The sequence below is a fragment of the Babylonia areolata genome, chromosome 33 (genome assembly GCF_041734735.1).
Source record: "Babylonia areolata isolate BAREFJ2019XMU chromosome 33, ASM4173473v1, whole genome shotgun sequence".
Classification (NCBI taxonomy): domain Eukaryota; kingdom Metazoa; phylum Mollusca; class Gastropoda; order Neogastropoda; family Buccinidae; genus Babylonia; species Babylonia areolata.
In genome coordinates this window covers 9,801,121-9,826,455 of record NC_134908.1, presented here as the reverse complement: position 1 = coordinate 9,826,455, position 25,335 = coordinate 9,801,121, and the positions used below count along the sequence as shown (strand labels likewise).

The 25,335-nt window shown below is 44.0% G+C and overlaps 1 protein-coding gene across 1 annotated transcript in view; it reads right to left on the bottom strand.

Moving 5' to 3' along the window:
* LOC143276866 (uncharacterized) overlaps positions 1–25,335 on the bottom strand; it is a 206,714-nt gene that overhangs the window by 3,401 nt on the left and 177,978 nt on the right. Inside the window, exons 3-5 of the mRNA XM_076581523.1 lie at positions 25,186–25,335; positions 17,801–17,924; positions 4,768–4,873 (exon numbers count right to left, since the gene is read on the bottom strand). The exon at positions 25,186–25,335 is cut by the window's right edge and continues 51 nt beyond it. Coding sequence (XP_076437638.1) covers positions 4,768–4,873; positions 17,801–17,924; positions 25,186–25,335 — 380 coding nt within the window. The remainder of the gene's footprint in view (positions 1–4,767; positions 4,874–17,800; positions 17,925–25,185) is intronic.

The window sequence follows — 25,335 nt, the reverse complement described above, 5'->3', positions numbered from 1 at the left end:
GTTCAGTACTGTACAGTGCAATGCCAATATCCTTTAATCGATTCCTCACAGAGGGAATTTTTTTGTGTTTTTGTGTTCATGCACACATCAAGATGAACATCAACGTAATGATAACAACGTGCTACACAGGCACTATAATAAACACAAACATAAAGAAAAAACAACAGAAAATATCAACAGCATGAAACTTATGGAAGGAAAAAAAAAAATCACCATTTTTTTTTTAAAAGCACGATTTCCTTACATCTCTCACAACACAAGCAAATGCACAGTCATATATATACACACACACAGACACCATGGCCGAACACACAAATCATCAACATAATAAGTAATATCATGAAGAATATCGTGAAATCCCACAAGGGGCAAAAATACAACACAAAAAGACAGAACGACTAATGCAACAACATCAACGACCATGACCACATCACCACTTCTGATCAAACGAACCATCACCCCCCCCCCCCGCAACACACACACACACACACACATACACACACACATAGAGGAAAACATAAACACAAGGGGAATAATAATTATGTGGTAGGAGTGGGAAGAAATGGACTGATGGCCTAGATGTATAACGCGTCCGCCTAGGAAGCGAGAGAATCTGAGCGCACTGGTTCGAATCACGGTACAGTTGCCAATATTTTCTCTCCCCCCTCCCCCCCCTTCACTAGACCCCTGAGTGGTGGTCTGGATGCTAGTTATTCGGATGAGACGAAAAACCGAGGTCCCGTGTGCAGCATGCACTTAGCGCACGTAAAAGAACCCACGGCAACAAAAGGGTTGTCCCTGGCAAAATTCTGTTGAAAATACACTTCGACAGGACAACAAACACACACACACAGACCAAAAAAACAAATTCATGCAGTAAAAAATACAGAACAGTCAGTGTAGTGACGCGCTCTCCCTGAGGAGAGCAGCCCGAATTTCACACAGAGAAATATGTAGTGACAAAAACAGAGTAATACAATACAAACATAAGGGGGGGTGATGTGTGGCAGAACTGGGAAGAAATGTACAACAACGAAAGCATGAATGATACAGGAGGAATGTACAGGAATACCAAAGAACAGTCACGACACTAAACAACACACACAGGCCATTGGGAGATGAAGATAAAGAGTTCTTTTGAATGCTAGCTGTCAGTTACGAAACGCCTGCACACACACACACACACACACACACTGACTCACACACACACACACACACACACAAAGCGTCCAAGCCTAAACCTGGAAATTCCATTGACATGTTTGACCACAGATGAAACACCACACGACAACGACAAAAGTGTGGACATACATATATAAGGGGGCGGGGAGTGGGTGGGGGTGTATGACCGTTTTTACCCCGCCACGTAGGCAGCCAAACTCCGTTTTCGGGGGCGTGCATGCTGGGTATGTTCTTGTTTCCATAACCCACCCGAACGCTCACATAGATTACAGGATCTTTAACGTGCGTATTTGATCTTCTGCTTGCGTATACACACGAAGGGGGGGTTCAGGCACTAAGCAGGTCTGCACATATGCTGACCTGGGAGATCGGAAAAATCTCCACCCTTCACCCACCAGGCGCCGTTACCGAGATTCGAACCCGGGACCCTCAGATTGAAAGTCCAACGCTTTAACCATTCGGCTATTGCGCCCGTCATTCCTATACAAACAGTGGACCATTAACGCTATGATGTATTTGTTGAGCACTATGTGCTGTCATCAGACAGACAGTACACGGACATACACACACAGAGCACTATGTGCTGTCATCAGACAGACAGTACACGGACATACAAACACACAGCACTATGTGCTGTCATCAGACAGACAGTACACGGACATACAAACACAGAGCACTATGTGCTGTCATCACACAGACAGTACACGGACATACAAACACAGAGCACTATGTGCTGTCATCAGACAGACAGTACACGGACATACACACACACAGCACTATGTGCTGTCATCAGACAGACAGTACACGGACATACAAACACAGAGCACTATGTGCTGTCATCAGACAGACAGTACACGGACATACACACACAGAGCACTATGTGCTGTCATCAGACAGACAGTACACGGACATACACACACAGAGAGCACTATGTGCTGTCATCAGACAGACAGTACACGGACATACAAACACAGAGCACTATGTGCTGTCATCAGACAGACAGTACACGGACATACAAACACAGAGCACTATGTGCTGTCATCAGACAGACAGTACACGGACATACACACACAGAGCACTATGTGCTGTCATCAGACAGACAGTACACGGACATACAAACACAGAGCACTATGTGCTGTCATCAGACAGACAGTACACGGACATACACACACAGAGCACTATGTGCTGTCATCAGACAGACAGTACACGGACATACACACACAGAGCACTATGTGCTGTCATCAGACAGACAGTACACGGACAAACAAACACACAGTAGTCGATATTAACAAACTCCACGGAAAAACAACAACCAAAAACCATATGATCATGGGAAATGATAGCATTACAACAAAGCATTATAGAGACGTAATGGAGAACACACAATAAAACATAACCTGTTTATTCCGGTTTTTTTAATTTATTTATTTTTATTTTTTTTTTAATAATGCAAGTTTTCATTCCTAAAGTACATGTGGTGCTATGGAAGATGTGGGAAGCTCGAAGGGTCAAAATTTCAGTCACGCAACTGGTTAACTGTGATACATGTAAACATGAAAAAAACAGAGAGCGCGGCCACGCGGGTTAAAACAAAACAACACAAAACATTTTTCACTAAACGTTCAAAGACTAGAATCTACTGCGGTCGTACAGTCAACATCAAGGCACCACAAGGAGTAAACTGAAGAAGAGTATGACGATCCACATAACAACCACAAATGAAGTAAATCAAAAAAGAGTACGACAACTACACAAGACAACTTAAAGGAAGTTAGCCGAAGAGTAGGACAAATCCACAAAACATCACAAAGAAGTGAATTATTGAAGAGTATGACAATTCACAAAACATCACAAAAAAGTGGATTACTGAAGAGTATGACAATTCACAAAACATCACACAGAAGTGAATCATTGAAGAGTAGGACAAATCCACAAAACACCACACAGAAGTGGATCACTGAAGAGTAGGACAAATCCAAAAAACATCACACAGAAGTGGATCACTGAAGAGTGGGACAATTCACAAAACGACCACGAAGGAAGTGAATAGAAAAAGAGTACGACATTTCACAAAACACCTTCATGGAAGTGAATCAAAGATGAGTAGGACACAATCCAGAAGGAGTCACTAGAATAACAGTCAGTTTCTCCACAGTACAAACACGGGACAAGGAAGTGCATCGAACAAGAGTAGGACAATCCACAAGACACATTCATGGAAGTGAATCAAAGGTGAGTAGGACACAACCGAGAGGAAGTTAACAGAATAAAAACAGGACATCCCACAGTACAACCAAACAAGGGAGTGAATCGAACAAGAGTAAGACAATCCACAAAACAACCACAAAAGGATAATGATAGTAATAACCCCACCCAAAAAAGGCCAATTAAAAAAGAGTTGGACAACCCACATAGACAACCACAGATGGGATAATAACAACAGTAATGATAATGATAATACTAATGATAATAATAATAACAATACTAATAATGATTTTTAAAAAAACCCAAAACCCAACAACAACAACAAAAGTGAATGAAAGAAGAGTAGGGCAACCTACAGGACACCACACTCTAAGTGAATCGAACATGAGTAAGACAATCCACAAAAGGATGATAATAACAACAGTAATAAATAATGATGACAATAATGATAACAATAACAATATAAAAAGCGAACTGAAAAAGAGCAGGACAACCCACAAAGACAACAACTACAGACAGGATACTACTACTACTACTACTACTACTAAATACAATAATAAAAACAAAAGTGAATGGAATGACGACCAGGACAATCCACAGGACAACCACACACGGAAGTGAATCAAAACATGAGTAGGACAACCTTCAACGGAAGTGAATGGAACAAGAAAAAGACAACCCACAAAGACAAGATAATGATAATAATAATACTAATAACAACAACAATATTGATAACATTAATTAAAAAAAAAAAAGTGAATCGAACATGAGTAAGACAACCCACAACACAAACACAAAAAGATAATACTAATACTTATACTAATGATAATACTAATACTAATGATAATTATACTACTACTACTACTAATATTGAAAAAAGAGTAGGACAACCCACAAAGATAACCACAGACAGTGCAACAACAACAATAATAATGATAACAATAAAAATTAAAACAGAAGTGAATAAAAGAAGAGTTGGACAATCCACAGTACAAACACACAAGGAAGTGAATCGACCAAGAATAAGACAATCTACAAGACTTCAAAAAACGAAAACAAAAAGCGAACCGAAAAAAGAGTTGGACAACCCACAAAGACAACCACAAAAGGATAATGATAACAACAACAATAATAACAATAATACTTAAAACACCAAAAGTGAATGGAAGAAGAGTAGGACAACCCACAAAAACCACCACAAAAGGATAATGATAATAATAACAATAATAATAATAACAATCATACTTAATACAACAAAAGTGAATGGAAGAAGAGTGGGACAGGAGGGGGGGCGGGGGGGGGGGGGGGGTTGGGGGTAGGAGGGGCGGGGAGGAGGAGGGGGGGGGGGGGGGGAGGGGAGGAGGAAGGGGGAAAACCAACCTTGTCCACGGGGCAGCCATTGTCCAAGAGCAAGGAGAGGGAAGTTGTCAGTAACAACTGCAGCAACTTTTCTTTCATCTCGTCCACAGAGCTTAGTCGCGGAAGACTGAAACGAGCAACAAGACGTCCAGGTCACCTGACACTGACATCAAGCCCCCCGCCCCACCCCCTCTGCCCCCTCTGAAACACCAAGTGGAGGGCTAGCACCCTGGACTGGCCTGCATGACATGGGTGGTGGGGGTCAGGGAGCCAAAGGCAACAATCGTCTCATCTTAAAGGTGAATCTCCCACACCCCCCGCAGCCAAGATACACGGGACTGGTCTATTACATTGTCATATATTTTCTCTCTCTTGTGGTCACTTGGAAAAAGGGAAGAGAGTCAGAAAAAAGAGATAATGATATCTTTCAGATGCCACAGAGAACGATTTATGAATATGAATATTCTTTTTCTGTCATATCAAAGATAATCCTGCTTATGCTGCTGCTGCTCCAGCTAATCGTAAACGAAAATAATGGTAATATTAAACTACAACATAAGCTTCACGATATCAGTAACTCTTCTGCCCAGCACAAACAAAAACAATAATATCGTGTATCTTTTCTTTCTAACAATAATATCGTGCACCTTTTCTTTCTAATTCTAATATTTAAAAAATCATGACTCTTATGGATTTTGTTACTGGTGCGTCTGATTTTGCTTCTACATCAACAGAAATTTACTCAGTTGACGATATATTTCATATTTCTTGGCGTTCACAGCTGCACCTTATCAAGTCCAGCTCTGGTGAGATTTCATTTATAAAAAATCAACAAAAGAAACTGAAAAAGATCCAGACCAATGACCAGATCAGTCAATATGAAGACTATATTTCCCTGAAAATTGTGCACAATAAACTGGCATCTTTTCTATCATTTTCTGCTCTGCACTGAACATCTTAATCAAGCCACTCGGTATGGAAAGCTTAGCTACCAACATCTCCTCCTGTCTGCCTGTATCTTGTGATATGGAATTCTGACTTTTCCCCACCATAAAGTTTTTTGAGCAACAAGTATCCTGGAAATTAGGTTCAAACTTCTCCTTTTGTCTGTACATATCTTGTCATCTGGAATTCGGTTCTTTCCAACCAGTAATGCTTTCTGAACAAAAAATATCCAGGGAATTATTTATTTATCAAATTCTGACCCCGCCCACCCCCCTCCCAATAAAGGTTTCTGAACAACAAATATCATGTGAATTGTTTATTTATTTATTTATTTATTTATTTCATTCTTTAATTCTGACTTCCACCCCCCCGCACCCCCACAAAGGTTTCTGAACAACAAATATATGATCTATTCATTCATCTATTTATTGAAAGCTGGGGGCATACGAGGGGGAAAAATCCGAGAAAATGTCATGCAGACCACTCCGTGTGCAGAAAAGATGAACAAACACACCTCGGTTGAAACGGTCACAGCTTCAGTTACATCGTTTATTTGTCCTCAAAGCCGACAGATAATCATCATATTCATAATTTCCATCCAAACACACAGACACGTAATCATCATTTCCACACACACACACACACACACACACACACACACACAAGATTTCCCACAACTGTATGGACACACAATACAAAAACACCTCTCTCTGCTGGTGTCCCAATGAAGTATCCCTCACTTCATGCTCGCACAACACTAAATAAGAAAAAAAAGAAAAGAAAAAAGGCAAAAATAAAGACCCCCTAACGCAGTTAACAGACACAAAAAACAACAACTTATGAACCATAACAAGGTCTGCTACTCAGTGACAGCAATCCAAAACTTTACAATATGGAAACAGAAAAAAAAAACAACCCAGTATGATAAAACACCACCCCAAACAAACAGCAACGCCAAAATCACACAAAAAAAGTATCGACATTTCATGGCAACAAATCTATCACTGTACACAATAAGAAATCGCTCAATTTTCTACTTACAAATCTGTGGCTGTACACAATTATAAGTAGCTTAAGACTAACCTGTGACATCAACAAAAAAAAACCCCAAAACTTGAGAATTAAGTGGTTTGAAAAACGAGCATGATGTTTTCCTGACAAGTGCACATCATGTTTGATGTTTTAGATTTTAGCACTCCTGACTTCACGTCCATAAGAGGGCAGTTCCTATCGCTTGTGCACGCATAAAGTTTTTTCTGTTTATCAATAACTGAACTATCGTTATTTATCGCTGATTTGATTTTATGTGTGTTCTCGAAGACTTTGCTTTGTTGATTGTTTGCTTATCCCACACAAGGAACCCGTACTTGCAAACCAGCTAGACCAACCAAAAATCCAGACAACTCTACACATATCTATATTATTCCAGTATACACTGGGTTTCTTTTAGGAATCAGAAGTCAGACAAAGAACTGTGCATACTCAGAACAATACATGGAAGAGAAGAAACTGGTTGTGTCTTCTCGAGGACTTTGTTTGGTTGATTTTTTGCTTATTCTACACAGAGAGCCCATAATCACAAACCAGCTAGACCAACCAAAAACCCAGACAACTTTATATATTGTTTTTCGATAGGAAAAACAAATAAAACTGCACGCAGGAAAAAAAAGAAAAGAAAAAAAAAAGGGGTGGCGCTGTAGTGTAGCGCCGCGCTCTCCCTGGGGAGAGCAGCCCGAGTTTCACACAGAGAAATATGTTGTGATAAAAAGCAATACAAATATAAATACAAATATGTAATATCAAAATATACACTAATTTTGGTCACTGAGTCAGAACAGTCAAACAAAGAACTGTGCGTACTTAGAACAATACTTGGGGGGAAAGAAAACTGTGTACTAAAATACAGGGAATGTTTTCGGTACTCCATGCCACAGAAATGGAATAGTTTGTGTTCACTCCCAGTATAAATCCAATTAAATGTATCCAACGCTATCATTTCATTGTCAACGTGATGGTTTATTTGTATTCTATTCTTTCTGAAAGAATAACACAACTGAGTTTTGTTTGTTTCACGTTTGTTCGCGCGCGCGCGCGAGAGAGAGAGAGAGAGAGAGAGAGAGAGAGAGAGAGAGACACAGAGAGAGAGAGAGAGAGAGAGAGAGAGAGCCACCAAAGCAGATCTGATCAGTTTTAAGCCTTTTGAGCAGTCTTCCTGGTCTTCATCTTACAAGGAAGACTGTCACTCGTTGTTTTTTTCTCTGTTTTTGTTCTATCCACTCTCGGTCCAAAATGAATCATTTCTTTTGTTGAAGGAGGGAAGGAGAGAGAGAGAAGGAGAGAGAGAGAGAGAGAGAGAGAGAGAGAGAGAGAGAGGGAGATGGAGGGAAAGACAGACACAGACAGAAACAAAGAAAGACAGAGAGAGAGAGAGAGAGAGAGAGAGAGAGAGAGAGAGAGAGACAGAGAGGGAGAGAGAGAGAGACAGACAGAGAGAGAGAGAGACAGAGAGAGAGACAGAGAGTGAATACACATCTGCTGAGACCTAGACATCACAGACATACCTCTGGCAACACAGTCATCATTCCAGCGACACGTTGTTCTTTGTTTTCTCATCATCAGCCTCGCTATTCTGTCATTTCTCCAATACCGTATTTCTATGTCATAATAATTCATCTCCTGCTTGTTTCCCACCATTCAGTCTCATCATTCTGTCAACTTTCCAACACTGTCCTTCTTTGTCATAATATTTCATCTCCTGGTTCTTTCCCACGATCAATCAGTCTCACCATTCCCTAAACTTTTCAACGCTGTACTTCAATGCCATACTATTTCATCTCCTGGTTCTTTCCCACGATCAATCAGTCTCACCATTCCCTAAACTTTTCAACGCTGTACTTCAATGCCATACTATTTCATCTCCTGGTTCTTTCCCACGATCAATCTGTCTCACCATTCCCTAAACTTTTCAACGCTGTACTTCAATGCCATACTATTTCATCTCCTGGTTCTTTCCCACGATCAATCAGTCTCACCATTCCCTAAACTTTTCAACGCTGTACTTCAATGCCATACTATTTCATCTCCTGGTTCTTTCCCACGATCAATCAGTCTCACCATTCCCTAAACTTTTCAACGCTGTACTTCAATGCCATGCTATTTCATCTCCTGGTTCTTTCCCACGATCAATCTGTCTCACCATTCCCTAAACTTTTCAACGCTGTACTTCAATGCCATACTATTTCATCTCCTGGTTCTTTCCCACGATCAATCAGTCTCACCATTCCCTAAACTTTTCAACGCTGTACTTCAATGCCATGCTATTTCATCTCCTGGCTCTTTCCCACGATCAATCTGTCTCACCATTCCCTAAACTTTTCAACGCTGTACTTCAATGCCATGCTATTTCATCTCCTGGCTCTTTCCCACGATCAATCTGTCTTACCATTCCCTAAACTTTTCAACGCTGTACTTCAATGCCATACTATTTCATCTCCTGGTTCTTTCCCACGATCAATCTGTCTCACCATTCCCTAAACTTTTCAACGCTGTACTTCAATGCCATACTATTTCATCCCACCGTTGTTTCCCACCATCAATAAATCTCACCATTCCCTAAACTTTCCAACACGTACTTCAATGTCATATTTCATCTCCTAGTTGGTTTCCCATAATCAGTCAACCTCACCATTCTGTTAACTTTCCAACACTATATACTTATGTGTCATAATATTGCATCTGCTTGTTTGTTTTTCCACCATCAAACACTGTCTGTACTTCTAAGTCATAATATTTCATCGACCATAAATCTCTGAATTCCGCGAACGTTCTAACATTACCTTTACTTCGAAGTCACAATATATCACCAACCGCAAATCTCAGAATTCCGTGAGCACTCAAACACTGTCTGAACTTCAAAGTCATAATATTCCATCTTTCGTAAATCTCAGAATTTCGTGAACGTTCCAATACTGTCTGTACTTCTAAGTCATAATATTACATCTACAGTATATCTCAGAAATCCGTGAAAGCTCCAACATTGTCTGTAGTCATAATGTTTCATCTACAATAATCCTAAGAATGCCGTGAACGCTCCAACAATGCATTTCTGAGTCATAACATTTTATCTACCATATATCCCAGAATTCCATGAACGCTCCAAAACTGAACTTCTAAGTCATAATATTTCATCTACCAACAATGTTCTGCGCTAGACTGCAGGTAAAGGGGTGGGTAATCGGAAAGCATGGAGGTTGGTTGTAGTCATATATAATGTATGTGCTTTTATTTCCTTTTGTTCAGTTTGCTTCTTATGCTGAAGTACCTCTTTCGGGCAGAGGGCAGGATGTAAAAGAGCGTGTTCCTTGCGTGGTCTATTACCGTCGTTAACACCGAACTTGTCTTGAAACACCGTCTTAATCCTCTTGCTGCCCTGTGGCACACAAGCACGCCATCAGAACTCCAATGCTGCCTGCCTTGAGCTGCCTCAGCATCATCCCCCACCCCTCCCCGCCCACCCCTCCCTCCCACGTCCCTCCAGATATAGCTGTTCCTGTTTCTACTTGTTCTTCAGAAGGGCACCCCAGTCTCCGCGACGAAGGCAGCTGTACACTGCAGGTCCTCCACACAGCCGTAGTAGAGCTTCCGGGTCAGTGGAGTTGGGTCGGGGCTGTTCCTCCTCCTGAGCACCTCATGGAGGGGGGCAGGACTGCAGCAGGTGATCTGTTGTCTGGCTGTCAGTCCCCACAGGGGCACCGTGCTGAGCTGACCAATGCGGAATTTTGTGTGCAAGTGGTTCGTTTCGGTGGTTATGGCCCGAGTCTGAACAATGACACCTGTTCCCGCATAGATATAGCTGTTCTCCTTCAGTTTTGTTTTGCAACCGTTCTGCATTAAGTCTCCCTTGGTCTTCCTCGTGCTTTTCCATCTGGTGTCCAGTGAAGGGGTACACCTGGAAGTGGTTCTGGTGAAATTCTAAAGAAATGTCATATGCAGCGCCAATACGTATCTTCTATGCCCCCCCCCCCCCCTCCACTCCACCCCCCAAACACTCACTCCCCAAAAGAAGACTTCCCACTGCCTGTCACCTTCACCTTGATCTCTGCTGATGTTGGGGCATCAGTGAAGACATCGCCACCATCACTCTCCTCCCCCTGTCCCTGTCCTCCACCGCTCTCTGAAATTCCGCCGGATTCATAGCTGTCCACTGCCCCGTTGCAGTTATAGTCAGATCCATTCCTGGATGTCTTCCCACCTCTTCTCACGTCTTCCACGTCTGCGGCTTTCTTCTTCTTCTTCTGCGTTCGTGGGCTGCAACTCCCACGTTCACTCGTATGCACACGAGTGGGCTTTTACGTGTATGACCGTTTTTACCCCGCCATGTAGGCAGCCATACTCCGTTTTCGGGGGTGTGCATGCTGGGTATGTTCTTGTTTCCATAACCCACCGAACGCTGACATGGATTACAGGATCTTTAACGTGCCGTATTTGATCTTCTGCTTGCATATATACACGAAGGGGGTTCAGGCACTAAGCAGGTCTGCACATATGTTGACCTGGGAGATCGTAAAAATCTCTACCCTTTACCCACCAGGCGCCATCACCGTGATTCGAACCCGGGACCCTCAGATTGACAGTCCAACGCTTTAACCACTCGGCTATTGCGCCCGTCGTCTGCGGCTTTCTCTGACTGTCCCTTGCAAGATGGTCTTTCCAAGTCCTGTTGAGTGGGAAACATGTCTGTACCACTTCATTTTTTTCCGTTTATTGACGACTCAGAGGTTATCACGAGGTTCTACTGATTGTTGAACATTGCTGCAGACATCTCCGTTTGTCGCATGACATGAGTAGTGGATTCCCAAGATCTTTCTGAAAGCATCTTATTTCTGTTGCCAGGATCTGTCTGTCTGTCTGTTGAGAGCGTCCTTCTTCTTCTGCGTTCACTCGTATGCACACGAGTGGGCTTTTACGTGTATGACCGTTTTCACCCCGCCATGTAGGCAGCCATACTCCGTTTTCGGGGGTGTGCATGCTGGGTATGTTCTTGTTTCCATAACCCACCGAACGCTGACATGGATTACAGGATCTTTAACGTGCCGTATTTGATCTTCTGCTTGCATATACACACGAAGGGGGTTCAGGCACTAGCAGGTCTGCACATATGTTGACCTGGGAGATCGTAAAAATCTCCACCCTTTACCCACCAGGACGCCGTCACCGTGATTCGAACCTGGGACCCTCAGACTGAAAGCCCAACGCTTTAACCACTCGGCTATTGCGCCCGTCGCTGAGAGCGTCCAAGTTTCGCAGGACTTAGAGGAAGACTGACAGGACAAGGAAGCGCAAGAGATGAATCTTGGCACGCAGGCCCATGTTCTTGTCTCTCCAGATGGTTTGGAGTCTTGCTATCACAGCTGCTGTTTGTGCCATCCTTGCCGCCACGATCTGAGGTTTTGAACCTTCGTCCGATATGATGGAGCCAAAGTACTTGAATTTCTTCACTATTTCTGACCTTGTCCCGCTGATTTTGATGTTTGTACTTCTAATTATGTTGCATCTTCCACGAAAATCCCTTCCAACTGACATTCCACGCGATCTGTACTTCTCAGTTCCATGATTCTGCTTTTTACAACACTTACGACTGATTATTCTCTATTACTTAATGACATTTTTATCCGACTTGATTTATCTGTCTAGGAGGGATATGCCGACATTCAACTTCCCCTGTGAATAACAATGAATAAATAAAATATTTGTTGTGGATTACTATGCAGGAAAATCTGCGCGCAATGCCTCATTCGCTGTCACTTGGGAACGTGCACACATTTCTTCCCGAGGACATAGTGAAATAACACTTTTTCCTCTTCTCCGAAACAGCGGTGTATGCAGCCTATAAGGAGCTCCAGTCCCATAGGTGTTTTTCTTGCGAGTGCACTTCTTTTCATTTATCTCTTCTTTTTACAATGAAAAAATAACCACCCCCAAAACCAACAACAACCCCAGTTATCGTTCGTTTATAAACCGCTGAATTAGTGTAATCTTTTGGCTGTAACATCGCTTTTTGAAGCTGTTCATCGGAACACGTGTGTTTGAAATTGTGCACTATTCTCTGAGGTGTAGATAAAGTGTATTGTGTTAGGCGTTGAAAAATGTAAGGCATCAAGTCTTTCTCCTTTGAAAAAGAAAAAAAAAAGGGGGTGGGGTGGGTGGGGGAGGGGGAATCAAGCCTTTATTCTTATTCTTAAAAAAAAAAAAAAAAGAAAAAGAAAAAAATGTGTGTGTGCGCGTGTGTGTGTGTGTGTGTTTGTGTGTGTGCGTGTGTGTGTGTGTGTGTGTGTGTGTGTGTGTGTGTGTGTGTGTGTGTGTGAATGTGTGTGTGTGTGTGTGTGTGTGTGTCTGTGTGTGTGTGTTTTCCTTGTTACAAGACAATGGCACAGTCGTTACAACGATGTATTTGTAGTCAACCTCTGCCATACTATCTTTTTCTTTCTTCTACCCGGAAATAGATTTCTAGTCAAAAGGATAATCCAAAGAAGAAGAAGAAGAGGAAGAAGAAGAAGAAGAAGAAGAAGAAGAAGCATATCACGCTAACAGAACTAAAACCTACCACCTGTCGTGGCAAAGTGGTTCACTTCGCGATCCGACAACTGGAAGAAGCAGGTTCGATCCCCTCATCAGGTCTCCCTCCACCCCTCCCTCCTCACCTACCACCTTTTACTTTTTTATTTTTTTTAAATATATTTTCAGTTCGTGGCCAGCCGAGTGTGTGCTATGGGCTCAAGCGGGCAGGCGGACTGGGACCACACAGTCGAAGGTCATCATCCGCTTCACGGATGCGTCTTTGGAGTGTGTTGATCAATCGACTTCTCCTGGCCGACACTGCAGGTGTCTGTATCTCTCAGCCTGGTTGATGCCAGGATATAACTATATATAAATATATATATATATATATATCTTACATTATGAAAGCGCAGCCTTGTCAAACAGTCGCAATCCTAAACGGCACCTTTTGTCAGCCCTAACCATCATCGTTCATCGATCATCGAAAAACGGAGAAAACAGAATGTACCACTGTCTGGGTCACACACACACGCGCGCGCGCACACACACGCACACACACACACACACACACACAAGCAACAGCACGCTACACACCTTCGCAGCACTGTTACTCAGAAGAGGGAGATCGTCACATCAATTCCAAGGTCCACACGAATACCCGAGTGTCATACTGTGTCCTGATCATATCCATGCACAACAAGTGTGCCAAGCTCACGGTGAACATGTTCAGATAACCAGATACCAAAAACATCCCCTGTCCCGTCCCACACAACAGAGTGAGGGAGATCTACAAGGAAAGTGGGATGGGCTGAAAGAGAGAGAGAGAAAGGAGGGAGAGAGAGAGAAAGAGAAAGGAGGAAGAGAGAGAGAGAGACAGACAGAAGAGACAGGAAGAGGAAGTAGGACGATGGTGAGGGAGAGGGGTAGGGGAAGGGTGAGGGAGAGAAAGAAGAAAAAGGAGAGAGAGAGAAAGAGAGAAAGGCAGAAAGGGGGGCTGAAAGAGAAGGAAGGGGAGAGACCGAGAAAAATGTGAGAGATGAAGAGAGAGAGAGAGAGAGAGAGAGAGAGAGAGAGAGAGAGAGAGAGAGAGAGAGAGAGGAACTGCAACACAGAAAAGAAAGAATGGGGAAGTGAGAGAGAGAGAGAGAAACACACACACACACACAGACACACACAGAGACAAAGATAAACAGAAAGGAAGACACACACAGACATAATGAGCGCTGCAAGCATGGCACAAAGACACGTTGTGGTGTCCCCAAAGAACGCCCAGCAAAGAGACACTGTTAATCCAGTCGAGGAGGAATTTTTGTTTAATGTCCCGTCACACATATCGGTGATTGAAGACATTTTGTTAAAGTATTTATGAATACATCTGAGCATTATCGGTTAGAAGGGGTGGGAGATGTGGATGAATGGAGGGTTGGGGGAAACTGGGCAAATGAGGGTAAAAATGTGGGTGAAATTTGGAAGAAAAACAAAACAAACAAACAAAAAACACCCCCTCTAAATACAGTTACAGGAAATTACTTAAAGGACTTCGTAAAAGAGAAGTCGTTAAACTGACAAGCGAAACAACTGATAATGAATGCAAAAAAGTCAAAAACATCAACGTTCTCAGTCACTTGTGAAGACACACTTTCGTGTACAAAAGGCTTCATCAAGCTACAGTGAAATCCAGTCGAGTTTACAACTGTAAACAACATGAAACACTGGGCGACTTCAAGCTTACTGACACTCCTGGGTAACAGCTCCCACGTTTGTTCATCAACTCGTGTATACTCATGCCAAAAATTATATTAAAAAAAAGTTTAAGGTCCGATAGACTTTAACGGCCATCTGGGCGGTGAATTCACAGCTCATATGTCCATTAATCCACTGCTGTATATTAAAAAAGAACAAAAAAAGTTTAAGGTTCAACAGACTTTTAACGGCCTTCTGGGTGGTGAATTCACAGCTCATGCGTCTAATTAATCCACTGCTGTATATTAAACAAGAGAGGCAAGGCCTTCAAGACTCACTTGTGATACACTTTAAAAAAAAAATCCAAGCTTTTTATGTATTGAGTATAATTTCAAAATGTAATATTTAAGATGAGAAAGATCAGTTTAAAGCAAATTAACTCCCCTAGCATTACAGAGTAATTTCCCTTTTTTTTACTATCTGCACCAAAACGTTTGCAAAATAAGTAAAACTTCCATGCTTAGCAAAAGAAGTTCCTGTTTGAACAAAAAATGATAATGACTGCTCTAGCTGTTGGGTCAGAATATCAGATCAAAGTGCCAAGTTTAGAGAATACAAAAAATATAAATATAACAGTAAATGCAGTTTGCATATAATTAGGCTTCATTCTTTTTTTTTTGTGCCCATCCCAGAAGCGCAATATTGTTTTAAACAAGATGACTGGAAAGAACTGAATTTTTCCTATTTTTATGCCAAATTTGGTGTCAACTGACAAAGTAGTTGCAGAGAAAATGTCAATGTTAAAGTTTACCACGGGCACACAGACACACACACACACACACACAGACAACCGAACACCGGGTTAAAACATAGACTCACTTTGTTTACACAAGTGAGTCAAAAAAGAAAAAAGAAAAAAAGTTTTAGGTCCGATGGACTTTAACAGCCAACCGGGCAGTGAATTCACAGCTCACACGTCTATTAATCCACTGCTGATCTATTAAAACAAGAAGTCAAACCTCAGACAGCCTTTCACGACCATCCAGACAGTAAAAGCCACACCAGCTGTGTGCACGAGTCAGCACAGGAAACGCGGGCACCTGTTCTCTAACCTCCGCAGTTTTGTTTGTTTGTTTGTTTGTTTGTTTTTTGTTTTTGTTTTTTGTTGTTTTGTTTTACTTTTTTTGTTTGTTGTTTGTTTGTTTTTTTGTTTTTGTTTTTTGTTGTTTTGTTTGTTTGTTTTACTTTTTTTGTTTGTTTGTTGTTTGTTTGTTTTTTTGTTTTTGCAAATATCTACACTTCTTCCTCCTCTCTCCCTACTCCTCTGTGGGACTGACGGAGTGAACGTCCACGCCTTGTAGTTGTGAACATTACTCATTCCGTCTGGAGGGGAAAGAATTGTGGATAATTATTGCCCTCCCCCCTCTCCTTTATTTATTTATTTATTATTATATCTTATACATTTTCAAACCTTCCCCATCCCAAGTCAAGTGCACCCAATCACACACACACACCTCGGGTGGGTTGGACACGAGGAAACTCGGAGCCAGTGCCCAGTGCCCTTCTCCCCAAGGGGGAGTGATGGCCTAGAGGTAACGCGTCCGCCTAGGAAGCGAGAGAATCTGAGCGCGCTGGTTCGAATCACGGCACAGCCGCCGATATTTTCTCCCCCTCCACTAGGCCTTGAGTGGTGGTTTGGACGCTAGTCATTCGGATGAGACGATAAACCGAGGTCCCGTGTGCAGCATGCACTTAGCGCACGTAAAAGAACCCACGGCAACAAAAGTGTTGTTCCTGGCAAAATTATGTAGAAAAATCCACTGTGATGGGAAAAACAAATAAAACTGCACGCAGGAAAAAAAAAAAAAAAAAAAAAAGAAAAAAAAAAAGGGTGGCGCTGTAGTGTAGCGACGCGCTCTCCCTGGGGAGAGCAGCCCGAATTTCACACAGAGAAATCTGTTGTGATAAAAAGAAATACGAATACAAATACAAATCACCACCACCAGAAGCCTCGAACCCAAGACACGCACGTTGTTAACTCCGTGCCCCCTAGATGAGTGGTGAACACAGGTCCAACGCCTTGTCTGACCCAACTCTGCCACCACCGCCATGGGGCCCACGGTGAACCACGGAACAGAATTTTTCTGTCATGACCCCCCCCACACACACCCTCCTCCCTATAGCCCACTCCTCCCTCCCCGCCTTTTTTTTAACAAAATATTTTAACCCTGCCATTCACGTAGCCACACTCCGTCTTCGGGAGTGGATGTTAGAGTGTGTGTGGGTGGGTGTGAAAATGTGGGTGGGTGGATGTGAAAGTGTGGGTGGGTGTGAAAATGTGTGTGGGAGTGTGTGGGTGGTTGTGAGTGTGTGGGGCAGTGGGAGTGTGTGTGTGGAGGAGGGGGCGGGGGGAAGGGTGGAATGGTGTGTGTGTGTGTGTGTGTGTGTGTGTATGTGCGGGGTGTGTGGGAAGAGGATGTGTGCGTGTGTGTGTGTGTGTGTGTGTGGAATGGTGTGTGTGTGTGTGTGTGTGTGTGGGTGTGTGAGGGTGCGAGAGTGCATGTGTGGGGTGTGTGGGAAGAGGATGTGTGCGTGTGTGTGTGTGGGGTGTGTGGCGTGGAGGGCTGGGGGTGTGGGGGGGAGGAGGAAGGAAGTGGAAGAAGAGTGAGTGCAAAAGAGCAGCACAGCAGACCAACCACAACAACAACAACAAAAAAGAGATGTGAGAAGAGCTCGCTCACACACGGCTGGAAGCGCCCCCTTGCCGTTGAGAGTGGATGGCGTTGAGGGGCGTGGTGGGGGGCAGGGGGTGGGCGAAACACACACACACACACACACAGAGCAAAGACACACACACACACACACCCACCTGGACAGACGAATGCGAAGGGTGTACTCTTTCAGCTCCCTCAGGATGTCATCGATAGTGGCTTCCTTGTCGTCAGTGATGACGTCAAACGACAGAGGCTTCCAGTTCTTCAGCTGAATGGCACCTGCCACACACAAAAACAAACAACGGTGCGCGTGTACCGGCCGCCACAGGACAGCGGTGCATCTGCACCCGCCCCTTACACGGTGCGCGCGCACCGACCGCTACGAGACAGCGGTACATCTGTACCCATCCCAAACAACGGTGCGCGAGTACCTTTGTACCCATTCTTAACAGCAGGGATCGTGTACCGACCGTCACGGGACCGCTGTACATATGTACCCACGACTAACAACAGGACTCGTGTAGGCCTACTGATCTCAACTGGACAGCGGTACATCTGTACCCATCCCTTACAGCGGTGCGCGTGTACCGACCGTCGCGGGACAGCGGTACGTCTGTACCCATCCTTAAAGGCAGCTGCACCAGTCGACTCGACCCATGTAGGCAGCCTGTTGTGCAAACAAATTCCTGGTGTTTGGAAAGGGCACTTTGAACGTTCGCTCTCCGACCCAAGGATAAGCGCTATAAAATAATCCGTACTAACTCACTCAGTACGGCCATTCCTCTCTTCTCCTCTACACAGACCCCTCGGATGTCCAGTGGGTGTCTGAATGACCCAACCTTTAGCTTCCGTCGTCAGAACTGTGGTATTCTTTGGCAACATTCACCTCTTCAGTATAAGAGCCATCCGCTTGCAATATTTTGATGATGGTAATTGGGGTGAAGCGCTGTTAACGTCGTCTCTTTCGCCGTTCGTATGAAGAGAGCTAATGATACTACTACTAATGATGATAATAATATTCATCGTCATCACCACACCAAACGCAAACCAAGAGTGCATGTGTACCGATGATCACACCTGGGATCAACCAGACAGTGCATGTGTACCGATCGTCACGCTTGGCACAGACCACAGTGTGAATGAACTAAATCACCATACAACAGTAAATCATTCACATCCATTGACCCGGAGTGAATGCCAACTGTTAATGATATGTAAATTATATGCAGAGCTTTACGTGTTGATTTGAAAGTCATTCTTTCAAGACTTAATTGATGGTAAGGCGCTGAAATCCAAACATTTAATTTCCATAATGGGTCAATAAAGAAGAATTTTATTGTATGTTATAGTATGGTATTTTATTGAGACGTATTGTAGTGTATAGAAGAAATATATTGTATTGTGTCGCATCGTACTTTCTTGTATCATATTGTACTGTAAGATAAGATAAGAATAACTTTATTATCTCCAACTGGAGAAATTTGGTCAGGTGCATTATCACAACATAGACAAGTAAACAACATGGGGACCGTAACTGTAAAAGTCAACAACAGCTTTTACGAATATTACTAAGATACAAATGTAAAAAATATCACACACATCGTTTCATACATACATCCACACACTGCAGGTAATAACTAGTATTCTTAGTGTAAAAACAGAAAGAATTAAGAAACATTATTTGAATACAATTATAAACACAGCCTACTATACTGCACATTAATTATAATAGACAGATAAGATAAGAATAAAGATGAATTGCGGAAAACCACAACCAGATAATCAGCACACACCCGCACCACCCCCACCCCCCTACCCACCCCCCACACGCGGATTACTACTTGTACTGTATTGTATTGTGAGTGTGCAAAAACAAAGGTCAAGCACAACAGTAACACAGCAGATAAGACACAAAAAAACCCAACACAAAGAAAAAAAAAAAGGAAAAAAAACCAAAAAAAAACAAAAAAAAAAACACCCACGGCACATAAAGACTACAATCTCCATGATCCTCTCCCGATAAAGAACTGAAACATTTGGGGACGAAATCCCACCAGTTTATGTCCCCAAACCAATGGCTGGCTCTCTCATCTTGAAATCCTATTTCGATTTTTTTTTTTTTAGCGTGTGTGGGTTATATCTGTAAAACACCACCAGTGGAAGGGGGCTTTTCTCTGCGCTAGCTGTTCACTTTTCTTCACAGCCCAAGCATAGAGTTTTACTTAAGTTTTCCACTTTGAATAAAACATCTAAACCAGATCATCTGATTATCCCGCATGGAAAATTACGGGCCTTTTTATTTCCTTTTGAAGTGGCGAACAGTCTGTGCTTTGTGCACAAGGCTCACAGGCGATATTCTGCCTGTAAAAAGTTCGTGGACAAAATCCCGTTGTTCATGGAAGATATCTTTATTTCTGCATGAAGGTTCACTCACGGGGGATATCGTGCTTTCTAGCTATGGTTCATGGCTGATTTCCTGTTTCTACACAGTTCATAGCCCGATTTCTACATGGTTCAGGGGTGATATCCTGATTTCTATATGGTTCATATCACGATTTCTACACGGTTCAGGGTCAATGTCCTGATTTCCACATGGTTCATATCACGATTTCTACATGGTTCAGGGTCAATGTCCTGATTTCCACATGGTTCATATCACGATTTCTACATGGTTCAGGGGTGATGTCCTGATTTCCACATGGTTCATATCACGATTTCTACATGGTTCAGGGGTGATGTCCTGATTTCTACATGGTTCATATCACGATTTCTACATGGTTCAGAGGTGATGTCCTGATTTCCACATGGTTCATATCACGATTTCTACATGGTTCAGGGGTGATGTCCTGATTTCCACATGGTTCATATCACGATTTCTACACGGTTCAGGGGTGATGTCCTGATTTCCACATGGTTCGTATCACGATTTCTACATGGTTCAGAGGTGATGTCCTGATTTCCACATGGTTCATATCACGATTTCTACATGGTTCAGGGGTGATGTCCTGATTTCTACATGGTTCATATCACGATTTCTACATGGTTCAGGGTCAATGTCCTGATTTCCACATGGTTCATATCACGATTTCTACATGGTTCAGGGGTGATGTCCTGATTTCCACATGGTTCATATCACGATTTCTACACGGTTCAGGGGTGATGTCCTGATTTCCACATGGTTCATATCACGATTTCTACACGGTTCAGGGTCTATGTCCTGATCTCCACATGGTTCATATCACGATTTCTACATGGTTCAGGGGTGATGTCCTGATTTCTACATGGTTCATATCACGATTTCTACATGGTTCAGGGGTGATGTCCTGATTTCTACATGGTTCATATCACGATTTCTACACGGTTCAGGGGTGATGTCCTGATTTCCACATGGTTCATATCACGATTTCTACATGGTTCAGGGGTGATGTCCTGATTTCCACATGGTTCATATCACGATTTCTACATGGTTCAGAGGTGATGTCCTGATTTCCACATGGTTCATATCACGATTTCTACAAGATTCATGGCTGATGTCTGATTTCTACATGGTTCAGGGGAGATAACCTGATTTCTACATGGTTCTGGGGTGATAACCTGATTTCTACATGGTTCAGGGGAGATAACCTGATTTCTACATGGTTCAGGGGTGATAACCTGATTTCTACATGGTTCAGGGGTGATAACCTGATTTCTACATGGTTCAGGGGAGATAACCTGATTTCTACATGGTTCAGGGGAGATAACCTGATTTCTACATGGTTCAGGGGTGATGTCCTGATGACTACATGGTTCAGGGGTGATAACCTGATTTCTACATGGTTCAGGGGTGATGTCCTGATTTGTACATGGTTCAGGGGTGATAACCTGATTTCTACATGGTTCAGGGGTGATATCCTGATTTCTACATGGTTCAGGGGTGATAACCTGATTTCTACATGGTTCAGGGGTGATAACCCGATTTCTACATGGTTCAGGGGTGATAACCTGATTTCTACATGGTTCAGGGGTGATAACCCGATTTCTACATGGTTCATGACTCATGTCCTGATACCGACATTGTTCTTATCCAGGTTTCAACATGGTTCACTGGTGATATCCCGATTTCTACAGGGTTCATGGTTGATGTCCTGATTTCTGCACGGTTCATGGTTGATGTCCTGGTTCAGGGGTGATAACCTGATTTCTACATGGTTCAGGGGTGATAACCTGATTTCTACATGGTTCAGGGGTGATATCCTGATTTCTACATGGTTCAGGGGTGATGTCCTGATGACTACATGGTTCAGGGGTGATAACCTGATTTCTACATGGTTCAGGGGTGATAACCTGATTTCTACATGGTTCAGGGGTGATATCCTGATTTCTACATGGTTCAGGGGTGATGTCCTGATGACTACATGGTTCAGGGGTGATAACCTGATTTCTACATGGTTCAAGGGTGATAACCTGATTTGTACATGGTTCAGGGGTGATAACCTGATTTCTACATGGTTCAGGGGTGATAACCTGATTTCTACATGGTTCAGGGGTGATGTCCTGATAACTACATGGTTCCTATCCTGATTTTTTACATGGTTCACTGGCAATACCAGGCTTTCTACATGGTTCATACGTGATATCCAAGATTTTATATATCGAAATATAGAAAACAAAATGTCCCATATTCTGCCCTCCTCACCACCACCCCGGCCGCCCCCCCTCCCCCTCACACACCCACCCACACACACACAAACTGGACTGAATGGTTGATATGAATACTTATTTCGCGCCTATACCCGATCAGAGACCAAGCCCTAATCGCTTTACAAACATCGATTCATTTGCACAACAGGATGCCTAACTGGACCGACAGCAACCTTTATGCGCTCATAATTCGTTTCCCATGTCGTTTTTGTTAAGCTTCTGTCTCAAACGCGCATACACACGCACGCATACACACAAACACACACGTGTGTATGGATTATACTGCATAATTCTGGCCAGAGGACAATTTTCTTGTTGCCATGGGTTCTTTAGGGTGCACGTGCGTGCGTGCATGCTACACACGAGAGGACTGGGCTCAATTCTCATTTTTGGTGCGCTGACAGCGTTGGTGGCTGAATTCGCAAAATTGCGTGCTGACTACGAGAGGTTACTCGTAGCTTAAAAGGTTATAGGTCCCATAGCCTTTGGCAACCATGGGGACAGTGAATTCCCACCCACTGTGTCCAGGAGCCAGCTGCATTGCTCGGACGGAAGAGCCTAGTATGGTCGTAACCCGCTACTAACTGTGTGTAGCATGGAAGAACTGACCAATGGCGCAGTTCGGTCAACGTAGGCATTTTAGTCACGTGTAACTGTCAAAAGGTTAGAACCAAGCAATGCAGCTGGCACCATGGCTCGGTATAGGAGGGCGGGGCCCAATCCTCTAAATCCGCTGATTTAACCCTTTCACCGCCAAGCCCGCATTTATACACAAGCGTGGTAGAGGTCCCATGTCACTGAAAGGTGGCCATTCATTGGTCTGTTATCCATGAACCTACTGCTCTTAATGCTCGGTGGTAGGATAGGCCGTATTTTCTATACATCGCAGGGGGAATCCCCAGCTGTTCTTAGCCACTGTCTTTTCTGTGTTTATACCTCAAGGGAATTTTGTACTCTGAATTGATTGGCGGTGAAAGGATTAACCTTCCCCAACCAAAGTGTCAGGTGCCTTCATTCACAGTAAGGTGGGGTGAGGTAAAAAGGAAGTCAGGTGTCTTTCACAAGGGACACAACACCATGCCGTGACGGGGCCTCGAACCCTGGTCACCAGTGAACACCGGGCCAGGTGCCAGTTGCATTGCTTGGTTCTAACGTTTTGACTGTTAACACGTGACTAAAATGCCTACGTTGACTGAACTACGCCGTTGGTCAGTTCCATACTACACACAGTTAGTAGCGGGTTACGACCATACTAGGCTCTTCCGTCCGAGCAATGCAACTGGCTCCTGCACAAGTCCAACGCTTTACCGTTTATGCTGCGGCTCTTTCTTCCGGCACGTGAGAGTTCTGGGTTCAAGTCTCACTTTTTGCGTTCACAGCGTTAGTGAGTGGCCTAAGGTGCATGCTACACATAACAGAACTGGGTTGAATTATCAACTTTATGCCACATACAAGAGGACTGGGGTTCAATTCTTACCTCTGCCGCTTTGACGGCATCGATGGCCGAACTCGCTAAGGTGCAAGTATATACGAAAGGACTGGGTTCAATTCTTACCTTTGGTGCGTTGACGGCGTCAGTGGCCGAGTGGGCTAAAGCGCATGCTACACACAACAGAACTGGGGTTCAATCCTCACGTTCGCTATGCTGACGGCGTCGATGGCCGAACTCGCTACAGTGCATGCTACACCTGAAAGGACTGGGTTCAATTCTTACCTTTGGCGCGTTGACAGCGTCAATGACCGGGTGGGCTAAAAACGCATGCTGTACACAAGGGGGACTGGGTTCAAATCTTACCTTTGGCACGTTGACGGCGCAGGTTGCAGATATCACTGAAGTGCATGCAACACACATGACAAGGCCGGGTTCAAGTCTCACGTTTGGCGGCAGCCGAGTTGGCTAAGGTGCACGTTATACACACGAGAAGAGGACTGAAGGTTCGATTCTGCTGACGGCGTCGGTGAGCAAGCTCGCTACAGAGCATGCTACAAACATGACAAGACTCAGACTGGGCTGTTCAAGTCTTATCTATTCATTTATTCACTAAGACGTCTTGTCACAGCGCATATACGTGCTAACCTTTTGGCGGTTGCCGAGATGGCTAAACTGCACGCTACACATGAGGAGAGGACTTGGGGTTCGATTCTAACCGTCACCGTTGACGACGTCAGCGGCCGAGGTGGCTGAAGTGCAAGAGGACTGAGTTCAATCACCTTCGACGCATTTGACGGCGTCGGTGGCCGAGTCAGCTACGGTGAACATACAATAGGAGGATTAGGATAGGAGGGGGCTGTGGGTTCGAATCTCACCTTTGACGTTGACGCTGTTGGAGGCGGAGTTGGCTAAGGTGAACTCTACACACACGCACACACACACATACATACACGAGAAGAGGACTAGGGGGCTGGCGGTTCAATCCTCACAATAAAGGAGGGCCGAGTTGGCCAAGACACACGCTACACAAACACAAGAGAAAAGGACCCGGGGATTGGTGGTAGTATGGGGCAGGAGGTTCGAATCTCATCTTTGGCGTCAATGGCGTCAGTGGCCGAGTTGGCAAAGGTGAACTCTACACACACACACACACTGGAGGTTCGAATCTCATCTTTGGCGTGAATGGCGTCAGTGGCCGAGTTGGCAAAGGTGAACTCTACACACACACACACACACGCACATGCGGGATGATGACTAGGGGGTGGGCTGAGGGTTCAATTCTGACCTTTTGCGAGTTAGCTAAGGTGGTACACACTCCACACACACACTCCACACACACACACACACACACACACACACGAGAGAGAGAGAGAGAGAAGAGAACCCAGGGCGTTGGTGGCATGGGGTAGGGGGTTCGAATCTCACCTTTGGCGTTGACGGCGTCGGTGGCGGAGTAGCCGAGCTTGGCCAGGGCGGCCCTGACGAGGTCGCAGAGCGGCGTGGTCACGGGCAGGATGGCGAACGAGTCCTGCTCCACCGCCGTCACCTCGCAGGGGGCGCTGCCCGCCGTGTCAA